General features: G+C 41.4%; 1 protein-coding gene across 1 annotated transcript in view; it reads right to left on the bottom strand.

The window, feature by feature from the left end:
- Positions 1 to 12747, bottom strand: part of MICU1 (mitochondrial calcium uptake 1) — a 170675-nt gene that overhangs the window by 38918 nt on the left and 119010 nt on the right. The window contains exon 9 of the mRNA XM_063132984.1: positions 6144 to 6281. Within this exon, the coding sequence (XP_062989054.1) occupies positions 6144 to 6281 (138 nt within the window). The remainder of the gene's footprint in view (positions 1 to 6143; positions 6282 to 12747) is intronic.

The following is a 12747-nucleotide window of genomic DNA, read 5'->3' as shown; positions in this document are numbered from 1 at the left end:
GTTTCTTAGCTGCAACACACCCTATAAGACCATTTCTTGTAAGACTTCTTCTCACGGTTGAAGCGTGTACTTTGGTGCCACATAACTCTGCCAAATGTTGAGCAAGCACTTCACTGGATTTCCTTCTGTCCCTCGAGGTAGTGACCTTTAAATAATGTTCATCAGATGCAGAGAGCTTTTTGGGTCTTCCACTGCTTTTTCTGTTTTCAACTTGCCCAGTTTCTTCAAATTTCTTTATGAAAGCTTGAACATCACATCCAGTTAGGTGGGCTGTTGCTTGCTGAGAATTGTCTTGTTGATGCAAAACTATGAGTTTTTGTCTGTCAAATTGGGTTAGCTAAGCCATTTCCAAACCTCTCCTTAAAGCATCTCAGCGGTTCCATCTACTATATGTGTTAAATTCCACCACCAGCACACCTGGTTCACCTAATCAATACCTTATTAAGTTGAATCAGGTGTGCCGGTGGTAGAATTTAACAAATACAGTACATGGAATGAAACTGTACATGGAATGGCTGGGGTTGCCTCAAGGAGAGGTCTGGGAAACAAACCTGTATTCTTCTAGCCATCTCACAATATAGCAGTAACTTTTTGGAAAACACAAGAAATTGGTGCTACTTTTTAACTGTATTCATGTTTATTTGTATTTTTTCTAATGTTAGATAGTGTTTTCCCAAGCAAATAAACACTTCATGCCCTGATAAATAACTTTAAACATAATTTTCTTGGGTGACCTAAGACTTTTGCACAGTACTCTATAACAAGAATACAGTTATAAACATCAACTCATTATGGAGAGACGAATAATGCCACCCCCCCACCTGCTCACTGTTTCCCCCCTGGAAAAGCCCCCTCCCCTATATTGAACATTGCAGACCAAATGCAGAATTGGGAATCTTATGTTTGCCACCAACTGTCTAGTCCACCCATAAGTGGCTTCTGAGACTGGAAAAAATGGAAGTATTCTTTTGCCTGCACCTTTTAATAATTAGCACCTCCCTTATGCAGCAAAGAAACATTCTTGTACAAAAATATTAATAAAAGCCAAGACACTCAGGCATCTGATGGATGCACTCGATACCATGCCGGAAGGCAATTCTCTCATTCATAGTAGAAATGTACCTGCCCAGTATAGTTACCATATTATGTTGCTGGCGCTCTGCTGTATAAATGACCTTGTAAGATCAAAAGAAATTAAAAATGATTCTCTCAAGGGCATTTTATAAAAAAGAGTTAAGGAAGAAATAAAAGATGCTATTTAAACAAACATTTTGTACACACAGGCCTCCAAAGAAGGCAGATGATAACAAAAATAGTTTTGCAAGGGCAACCATATCCGGACAATGAAGTAGAATGACAAGAACTGAATGTGAGCAAGCACTATCTGTAATAGATGGCTTCTCTAATTTAATTAGTTACAGTATAGCTCTCTGCAAAGAGCTGTCAAAAGTTTGCTGTGTTACGGTAAACACAACTTGCTACTCGTCCATCCCCTTTATATGTGCTAAAGTCCATTTTAAAGAACAATCTGTTCCAAAGATTACTAATGATTTGGCCTTCTAGGACAGAACCTTGAGCATTTAATGACTCTTCATCCTTGGACGCTGTGCAATTTATAAAGCGCTTTCTTGTGAGCAGCAAATTCTGTATTATCCCATGCACACATGGTGATGGAGCTACTGGGCACTTCTGCATTAAGATCAGTAATTACTAAATAAATTGATAGGATTGGCATTAATTGCAATGCCATGTTTTGTTTTGTTTTTAAAAGATCTTGTTTCTTTCTTTCTTTCTTTCTTTCTTTCTTTCTTTCTTTCTTTCAATGAGGGATGGAACTTGGCTATTAATTAAAGTCAAGGGATCAAGGCCACATGCCTAGGGTGACCATATGAAAAGGAGGACAGGGCTCCTGTATCTTTAACAGTTTATTGAAAAAGGAATTTCAGCAAGTGTTATTTGTATATATGGGGAACCTGGTGAAATTCCCTCTTCATCACAACGGTTAAAGCAGCAGGTGCCCTGCCCTCTTTTAAATCTGGTCACTCTAGTATAGCTCCTGCAGCTTTAACTGTTGTGATGAAGAGGAAATTTCACCAGCTTCTCCATATATACAAATGAGACCTGCTGAAATTCCCTTTTCTATGCAACTGTTAAAGATACAGCAGCCCTGTCCTCCTTTTCATATGGTCACCCTACACATGCCTGCTTCTCCAGCTCCTCTCCTTCACATTGGAATTCTACCTCCCACCCGTTTATGATACACAACAACAACAACAACAACAACAACAACGGGTGTACTGCAGTCCTCATTAAAATTACGACCCCACCCTCACCCAAGCTTACTATTATTATTTGAAAAAATCCAAGGCATGGTTGCTAAACATACAGTTAAAGTATGAAGCATCTTAGATGCAGCATCTAACCACAGTAAATGGGCAGAGGAAGTTTTAATGCATCTGTTGGTGGGGAGAGGTGCTGGTTCCTATTATCTTAACCCAAATGAACCGCCAAACTGAGTGGCCATGACTGCACTAGCCCTGAAGGCATCAGCATAGTCAAACACCCCATGCAAATATTGCAGAGAAGAAGCAATAAAGAGGGTAAAAAGCTCGAACCATGTGAGAACTCTGCTTTGTAAATAAGGCACACAGTTGCCCCACTAATTTAAGTATTATTTAGAGACAAATAGAGTTATATACAGTGAGAGCTTCCTGATACAAAGCAAGCAGAGAAAAAGAAATGGCTAAACCAGAGGGGGGGGGGGAATAGCAAGGATGACATCCAGATATTAGCTGATAATGAATGAGATCACACAGGCATTCATAGCTAAAGCACACTGGACTGCTGTCAGTCCTGGAAATACCATGCATTAGTTGCACAGGAGGAGACAGTCCTTCCTACAAGCATTTAATGAATCAGTGTTCCAGTGAAGTGCCAAGAATCAGAGTATTAATCGAGAAATATTTTATTGATATCATAAAGCTAAATGGAGCCTCTGAGGATCTGAAGTCATCATCGACACTGAGACACTTTCAAACTGTCAGGATGGTTAGCCCCAGTTTAGAGAAGCACATTTTTGTCTTGAAGGTTTCCTTGCAAAACAGTTCACGCTTAGAGCTGCCAGGAAGAATATATTTCAGGCACCATTAGCTTCCACTAGCTTCGTAGGACAATCCCAAAACCACTCTGGTAGCATCTGCATCAGTTCAGTAAATGCACCATGTGCTGGCAGAGTCATTTAGGCAATGTAACCATAGCCCAAGGTATTTTAACAAGGAAAAGGAAAGGAAAGGAACCTTTCGTGCAAGCACTGAGTCATTACCGACTCTTGGAGGGACGCCAGCTTTCGCTGACGTTTTCTTGGCAGGCCTTATAGCGGGGTGGTTTGCCGTTGCCTTCCCCGGCCGTTATTACCTTTCCCCCAGCTAAATGGGTACTCATTTTACCGACCTCAGGAGGATGGTTAACACATGCCTTTCTGTAGGGTTGGTTGCCTTAAGTCAGGGGTAGGCAAGGTGGTTCCCTCCAGATGTTCTGTACTACAACTCCCATAACCCCCAACCAGTGGCCATGCTGGCAGAACCTGAAGTCTAAAACAACTCGAGGGCACCAGCTGCCTAATTTTACCTTAGGTAGTTTTCAAACTGTGTTCCAGTGAGCTTTCAGTGAGAAATGCAGTAATGATGGACAAGCTTCCCTGAAAAAACTTGCCCAGTAAACCGGCATTGCAGGGGAGTTTGGGCACAGAGTGCTCTCAGTGAGCAGAAGTTGTTAATGAGGCCCGAAATAAAATGAGTGGGTGTCCAAGAACATATCACAGAATCCTTTGCAGGATGCAGGCATTCCTTATAATGGCACTGCCATTATAACAAATCTATGGTGCAACAATACTTAGAATACCTAAAAAAATACATTGTAGAGCTAGAAAAATGCTGGAAAAGGCAATTAAAATGATCAGGGGGCTGGAGCATCTCCCCTATGAGGAAAGGTTACAACAACAGGGATTGTTTAGCTTGGAAAAAAGGAGGGTAAGGAGAGATATGATAGAGACATTTTCTCCCTCTCTCATAATACTAGAACCTGGGGTCATCCCATGAAGCTGACTGGTGGGAGATTCAGGACAGAAAAAAGGAAATATTTCTTTACACAGCACAAATTTAAACTATGGAATTCATGACCACAAGATGTAGTGATGGCCACCAATTTGGATGGCTTTTAAAGGGGATGGAACCGCCCAGAGAGCTTTGGCTATTGGGCAGTATAAAAATGTAATAAATAAATAAATAAATAAATAAATAAATAAATAAATTCCTGGAGAAGGCTTTCAATGGCTACTGGTCCTGATGGCTATGTGCTACCTCTGGTATCAGAGGCACTGAGCCTATATATACACCAGTTTATGGGGAACATGGGTGGGAGGGTGCTGTTGCACCCACGCCTGCTTGTGGGTCTCTGTCTGACAGCTGGTTGGTCACTGTGTGAACAGAGTGCTGGACTAGATGAACGCTTGGTCTGATCCAGCATGTCTCTTCGGGTATTCTAAGAAAGGATGCCCTGGAACATAGACTTTGGAAATGCACTACCTTGGTCTAATTCCCAACCTTGTTTAAACCTTTAGGCTGCAATCCTACACACATTTTTCCTGGAAGTAAGCCCTACTTACACTGTGAGGGAGGGAGAGGTTTGCTTCTGAGTCATTATCTCCTCCTCCCTCCCAATCCCCTTTCCTTTTGTGTCATGTCTTTTAGATTGTAAGCCTGTGGGCAGGGACTGTCAAGAAATACTTTTGTAAGCCGCGTAAGAGCCTTTTTTGGCTGAATGGCGGCATAAAAATCCTTAAATAAATAAATAAATCATGCATAGGAGTGCACTATTAATGACATCAGCATCTATCACCTTCTCTCCGTAATCTCCTTTGGCTGGAAACTTTGGACTTCCACCCTTAGTCACTCTAAGGGCTACTTGCCCAACAACTGGTATTCTTTGGGTGTTTAAAAAAATAAAATAAATGAAAACCATAAAATTAAAACCAGTGCAGTCTATCAACATACTGGTTTTCTCTGAAGCACTGTCTCCTCTTATCGCCTCTGCTAATACTGTTCGCTCCCTGATTTCTGCAATTTCCACTTCTTTTATTTTTTTATTGCATTTATTAACTCCTCCATATCCTCAACTCTCAGCTTGTGGGTCCCACTGTCCCATCAACTATTTGCCCTAACAATGCCCTGGCTTAGCCTCCCCATTCACTGACATGGTTTGCATGATCAAACAGCCATTGTGGGCTTCCAACAAAATATATTCTGTACCTGGAATTGTATTAAAGCAATTAAGAAATAAGGAATGGTTACTAATTCCAGAAAGGGGGGTCCTTAAACAGTTCTCATTTTGGTTTAATTATCGTATGCAGATATTGGTTACTCAGAAGAGGATTGCTATCACTTTCCCAAGGAGCTGACATGGCATTCTTCCACTGTCATAACCAAGTATTTTCATTAGCAGATAGAAAGATGCCCTTTCAGTTTAAGTGTTTTTATTTAAGGTCTCTTAGTGTGCATTAACTTCTGCAGCGGCTCCAACCTCTTTCCCCCTTAAAATTATGAGCCTAGTTTCCAGAATTTATTTTCCCCACCTAAGTTCATAATATATAAATGACAAATTACCCAGTCATATTGGGCAATTAAATCAAGGTCACGTTAGTGGGTTATACATCTCTCCCTGGTTAATTCAGGCAAAAAGAGAGAGACCAAAATGGGCACATTAAATGCCAGATGTTTGTAACCCTCTATTTTCTTTTCAATTGCATGGCATGCCCAGGTGATGGCGGGTGCTTCCACGAGAGGCTTTTACTGTGGAATTGCACTGCTTTATTCATGGAATTTCACAGGAGGTCTCAATGACATTGTTGTGTTTGATTTGAAGCCCTCCTGTGTCTTCTCTTTTTTCTTACTGCAAAAAAAATTAAGGGAGGGAAAAGACAGAACAATGCCTTCTGAGTGTTAGAGCTAGGAATCCTCCATCAGGAAGCACCTCTTGATCCACAGGGTTATTCCTCCCATGAATGTTGCCCTATAATCCAGCCAAATATTATTTGTCGTCGCAAAACATTACAGTCCTTTCAACTCCCTGCCCAAAAGGCTACTAACCTCTCCATCCTGGAAGTGCTTCTTGAGTTGCTTGAGCATGAGAGTGAGTTTCTTGGATTGTACTCCACTGTAAGCCAGTAGCATGCTGCCAAACTGACGCTCAGTGATCCGGCTATTTACAGGATCGTGCCTTTCAAACTGGAAGGGGGAAAAAAAGGAATAAGACTAGATTCCCTGCATTCATTCACATTCACAGTCTCATGCACCAAGACATTAACAGTATTTATTCAGAATTCTGCTTCACTTTGAAAATGATAGGTCAATCAGGAGAGATACAGGCAAGTAAAAACATTGCTTTTGGTAGAAGAAATTCTAATGATAATGAACATCAACATCACTGTAATCTGATTCATACATAATGACAATTCATGGTTTAATTAACTCATGGGTTGTTGCCTTGCCCAGAATTAACCCATGACCTATCTGCCAGACTATTGAGCAAACCACAACTCCCCCCCACCAATTCCTGGGTTGTTTGAATCCTGCCCCCTTTGCCTACTCCCGCCTTGTATCCCACATGCTTTTACAGCACTGTAGTTCTGGCATGTGGAGTGGCTGATGGTTTGGGGTTGTTGTTGTTTTTACCACTCTTGCCTGCCATCTCTGTAGCCTGGTGAAACAACCCATGAACAACCCACAATTCTGGGTTCATACGTAACAATCACCCATGATTTGAACAACACAGAGTTCGCAACCTAACAAATAATGGGTTCTCTTCGAGGGGTGGTGGTGGTTAACAACCGATAGTTTCAGGTTCACAAGTAATGACAACTCATGATTCAATATCCCATACTAATATAAACCATGGTTTAGCATTGTGTGTATGTAGCCTATATTTCAATTTGCAGTACTCATAAAAGAGCTGGTGTATTTTATCTTCCCTTCACCTGTTTTATTCATGGGAAATATGAGGGTGAGAGAGGGAGGGAGAGAGAGAGGGTGTCATAATCCTGATGTATCACCTGGAATTAATGCCAGCTTTCCAATAAGGTCCTTACTATTCAAGACCGCCTTTAGAACATACTTTCCTCATATATTTAAGCTTTTAACCACATCAGGAGGGCTAGAAGTATTTCATTGAATATGAATATTGTGATAATCATTATCATAGTTTTGGAAAGAGAGAAACCCCCTTTGTGATCCCCACACTGGCTGTAAATAGCAGGATTCTGCCCTCTTAGGTTATTTGTTGAGGGGATTTTATGTTAAAAATCAGAGATACTGATTTGGCACAAGCCACAAGAGCATCACTTTAAGACTAGGTTAATGTTAATGTTAGACTTTTCATATGGCTATTAATCAGGAATTTGACCATTTCTTTGTCTATTTAATGAAAACCATACAGGGAGCTTCTGAAATGACTAAGAGAGGCACTAAAATGTGTTCTGAGCTATGGTATCGGGGCAGAGGAGAAGGGGGCAGGCTTCTTCATTCCTCCCCATCTTAAGATTCTTAGAATATTATCTTCTTAACATTTTGATAGAGTCAAACTACATGTTCCAATGAGGAAATGTTTTAGAACAGGGGTGGGCAACTCATGGCCCTCCAGATATTTTGGCCTACAACTCCCATCAACCCTAGCCAACATAGCCAATGCTGAGGGATCATAGGTGTTGTAGACCAGAACACCAGAAGGGTCACAAATTGCTCACCCCTGCTTTAAAGTGTATGCTTACAACTACAACGTTCCTTTCAAAAAGAGTCGTTCCAGGACCACCACCTCAATTTGGATTAGAAGCACAGGGAGAGGAGTGGGGGGAGCTAAAACTTTCTTTGGGGGGAGCTGACCTCTAGATTTTGCTTTTAGAGGTCAGCCCCACCCAAAAAAGGTATCTGCTGCAAATCGCACTTTCGAGAGTAAATAATGCGAAGACCAATTTTCAGTGAGAAACCAATACAGGGAAGAAAAGGTTAACCGTCTCCCTGGGCTTCCAGCTGCTTTTTGTGAAAGAAAGAGAGGGAGCAGTTGAAGGCACACAATTTAAAACATCAGCTTACCACAATGTGTAATTTTACCCTTAGTGATGTAGCTGTTACGTGACTGAAACCTTTTAGCATTATAGCTAGAGGCGAGAAAAAGGCCTATCTGAAAAATAAGCAACTTTTATCTATAAAAGTGCTAATAGTTCAGTTAAAACATCAAAGCTGGCAATATTAAGTAATTCCTTTTGTGCATTCGAATTCCTCACTTTTGTGAGGAAATGAACACCTGGTGATTTATTTTGAACTAGAAAAGTATAACAAACTATACCGGAGTGGCTTTAGCATGCAATAGCCCAAATGTCTACCAGTGTTTGTTCTAATACAAGTGACTGTCTACAGTATGATAAGTGAAGCACACAGAAACATTTTTTATTTAGTTGGAGTAATTTGAGCAATAGGCTGTGTAATCAGCATCAATTAAGCACAATTTTCAACAGCTTTTCTTGGTAAAAACAACAATACTTTTGGTGTACTAGAATGAGAGAAGTCTTGATCCTCACTTACAATATAAAAAAAGAAGCAATCTACATTTCTCAAATATGCCTGGAAATGAGCAACGATTTCATAATTCCCAGCAGCCATATAAACATGTTGATTTCCATTTTTATACCCAGATTTTCTAATGGACAGTCTCCATTAGGCCTTTATTAGAAGCACACATGCGTCTAATTATTTTCTCCTAATGTCCAGTATTTTTCAGGAAGTAAGGCATTATTAGCACGCCAAAAAGGGCTCCAAAGCTGCTTTGCTTGACTAATGACTGAAGATGGTTTTATAATCAGTTTCTAAATGCATCTGAATATTTACACACATGCTAAAACTCTAGGGGGGGAAGGTTCTTTAGTTTTCCAATACATCACTCCTGAAAAGCAAGCCTGAGAAAAATGCCACCACACATATTAATGTGCAAGGGGCTTTCAGACTGCTTTGAACGAGAAGCTTGCTGGGGTGAAGAAATGGCCATTCCTTCAGATGCCTTATTACAAAAGGAACTGTTCAAAACTTCTGATATAGGCTTGGTGGCATGGTTTATGTGGCGTGCCAAGCCTCCGGGCGCCTTTGTAGCCCCGCCAGGAAGACATTTTCTTAGTAAATAGCTTTTTCAATGCGTATCTCAGCCAGATCAACAGCAGATTACAGGCCTAATCAGCATCCAGTAACATGTTAGCTACGTTCTCTAGTCAGCTTTCCACAATACTAATTATACTACAAGAAGTTCCCTGTGTTGAATGCACAATGCTAGGATGGTGCTATGAAACTGGTCCACCAGCAGTAGAAAACCTGAGTGGCTGTTCCTTAGAGACCTCTTTTGGGTGGCCAGCCTTTTAGACCACCTCACTTCCTGAAGTTGCTCCTCCCTCTTCACCTGATACCCATGGTGGAGGAGAGGTTTCTGCCTGGCTTTGATCCAACTGATTAGCGGGCATCTGGAATCACTCCTCTCTGCCATTGTCTCTGCTCTATCTCCTGTGACCTTGGTAGCTCTCCTACTCTTTCCCCCTCTTCCTCATCTGACTCTGAATCTGTTCCCATGCCTTCTCTGGGTGCTTCTGCAGAATTGCTTCCAGTTTAGATTAGGGTGCACAAGTGGTGGCTCTCCAAGGGCTTTATTGCAGCCCTCCCCCATGGGTGCCCTGACCCTACCACCACTGCCAAATTCCCCCCTGCCTGTACCCACCACTCACCCGCAGAGAGCTCTACCATATCTCAGCGGCAAGTGAGCCCTAGGCTCATGTGCTCCCAGGACAGACACCTACAGCCTAATACAACAGCAGATAGCTCAGTGAACATATGTGCCCATACTGAAACCTGGATATAGATAACAGGTATGGGACACCCCAGGTAAAGATAAACAGGGCATTGTGGCAGGCCATGACTTAGTGCCTATCTGGAGAGAACAAGGTGAGGAGATATGTTAGACTGAGACTTGTTTCCCTCTGAGGTTGGGTAGAAATCTGAGGCTGCAGCATGGCCTATCCCACTGCTCATTTATCACAGGAACATGTCAGGTAGCTAAGACCCAAGGGGAGGGGGCAAGAGAGTGAGTGAATCTTTTATAGCTGCTTCAGTTGTTAAGGGGAAGATGTGGATGCACACCAAATCTGCTTGTACTGTCATTTTTTGAGTCAGTCTCAGAATCTTTGCAATGTGCAGTAGTTAAGAAGTAGTAACTGCATAATATGACAAGCAGCATGTCATATTTTGACATTTTCCACACAAATTATGAAATAACCTATCACTTTTTAACAAATTTACCAGTAACAGACGAGCACCCTGTTCAGAGTTTGCCTACACACACACTTAAACACAAAAACATACTCTCTGTTAGTATCCACAGCTTTATTTATTTGAAGATAATGTTGTCAAACTATAAAACTGTGGGCTGGGAAAGAAATATTTTTTCAAAGCAACCTATTATTATTATTATTATTATTATTATTATTATTATTTATTTATATAGCACCATCAATGTACATGGTGCTGTACAGATAACACAGTAAATAGCAAGACCCTGCCGCATAGGCTTACAATCTAATAAGTTGTAGTAAACAATAAAGAGGGAAGGAGAATGCAAACAGGCACAGGGAAGTGTAAACAGGCACAGGGTAGGGCAAAACCAACAGTGTAAAGTCAGAACAAACTCAATATTTGAAGGCTATAGGGAAAAGAAAAGTTTTGAGCTGAGTCTTAAAAGCAGTGATTGAGTTTAAAAATAAATTAATAGAGTACCAACTGATTTAAAGTTTATTCACATCTTCCCTCTAACATCTATAGATCTCTCAGATCTCATAACATTTACTCAAAGCAACCCAGCCCTTAAATACACTGATAAAATGGTTTAATCACACTACCAAGTTATGGTTTCCGAAAGATTTCCGTATTTATTATATCCTATCTTTTGAAACAGAGATTTTGGATAAAAAATTGCCCCTGGAGTTTTTTTTTTTTAATAATGTCTTAAAATATGAGACAAGGAAAAGACATTTTAGCAGCAAATGCTGTTTTTCTTTAGTGGTCCCCATTTTAATTAACAGCCGAATATTAGGCACAACAGCCTGCAGTGTAGTGTGGCCATTAGTGCCTGCAGGGAAGTAACTATGCCCTAGAGCAAGAATGGGGAAACTTCAGCCCATGGGCGCTAATCCAAACTGGGAAAGTTCTCCATCTGGCCTGTGGAGCCTCCTGCTATCTCTGATGGGCGACTGGAGGACGAGAGTTGTGCAAAAGAGACACCTGACTGATTGGCCTGACTGAATCCCTTTCTCTGTGCTGAGAGAGGCATGGAACTCCGTGCCTCTCTCAGTACCAAGAAAGGCAAGATGGATGGGTGGGGGTCATGACATCAGCAGGTGTGGCCCTGCCCTCTGTCATGATCTGACCCCCTGGAAGACCCACTGGGGGGCAATTCCCCCACCCCCAACTTAAAGTAGTTCCCCAGCTACATTAAACTATAAACTAAAGGAATATGTCCCAAAGCATAAAAAATGTTTTCTATTGGTATTTCACACATGTCGATGAAGATATAAACGCCAGAAATATAACAGCCCAATGCTAACTGACAAGCTGCTCTTCAAATAGATTCTTTCCTTCATACTGTCAGAACCTCTCTGGAATACTGCCGCATCATTTAGACAGGACTGCATAATAACCCAAACTCATTCAACCAGCTGCAATTTGTCAGTTGATCTGACAGCATTTAAGGTTTCCCAAATTTCACAGAGGTTCACTAGAAACTCAAGAGCAAGGGCATGCTGTGCTCATCAGAATGGAAAAGGACTGTAGTAAGCATGATACATTTATGCCTTACGTAACTGGTAAACCCTATGTACTCTGCATTAGCATTAAAAATGTTCTCTATATTTAACAGGAGAAAGCCAGAAAATCCCTTAACAGTTGCCATGGGTCAGAATTCTCTAGATCAGCCTTCCCCAACTTGGTGCCCTCCAGATGTTTTGGACGACTACTTTTTTTCAATCACAACAAATGGGCAGTTGTAGTCTAAAATTTCTGGTGGGCACCAGGTTGAGGAAGTCAGCTTCAGGTATGTAAAAAATGAGTTTTTGACCATATACCTACAGCTTGCTGGTGCATGATAACATAGATGTTTTAAGAGAGAAATCTGACATCTAAGAATTTATCTGAGCCTTTTTGTGTGCTGCATAAAGACAGCTAATATGCTGAGTTCCCTCTACCTTATATAAAGGCATAAATGCTAAGAAGTAGGATTCCCCTGTACTCCTGATCGAGCCTTGTGAACCGCCCAGAGAGCTTCGGCTATTGGGCGGTATAAAAATGTAATAAATAAATAAATAAATAAATTGTGACTGTGATGGAAGAGCTGCCTCAGACTGTTTCTGCCTGTACCCTCAATTCATGCTGTTCCACTCCAGCAAGGAGTGAAAGAGTCCTAAGGGACACCATAACATGCCCAAGTGTTTATGGAAGTTCAGACCCAACCAGGGACTGATCAGACCAGAACGCTGCTTGGTGAAGGAGAGAGGGTGCAGCTCAGTTGCTCTGCATATAGAAGGCCCTGGTTAAAGAACTTCAGGCAGCACAGCTAGGGAAGACCTTGCAGTGCTGCTTGCCGTCAGACTAGAAGTATTGGCCTAGATGGACC

Source organism: Elgaria multicarinata, chromosome 8 (assembly GCF_023053635.1).
Source record: "Elgaria multicarinata webbii isolate HBS135686 ecotype San Diego chromosome 8, rElgMul1.1.pri, whole genome shotgun sequence".
NCBI classification, from domain to species: domain Eukaryota; kingdom Metazoa; phylum Chordata; class Lepidosauria; order Squamata; family Anguidae; genus Elgaria; species Elgaria multicarinata.
This window is presented reverse-complemented; position numbering and strand designations above follow the sequence as displayed.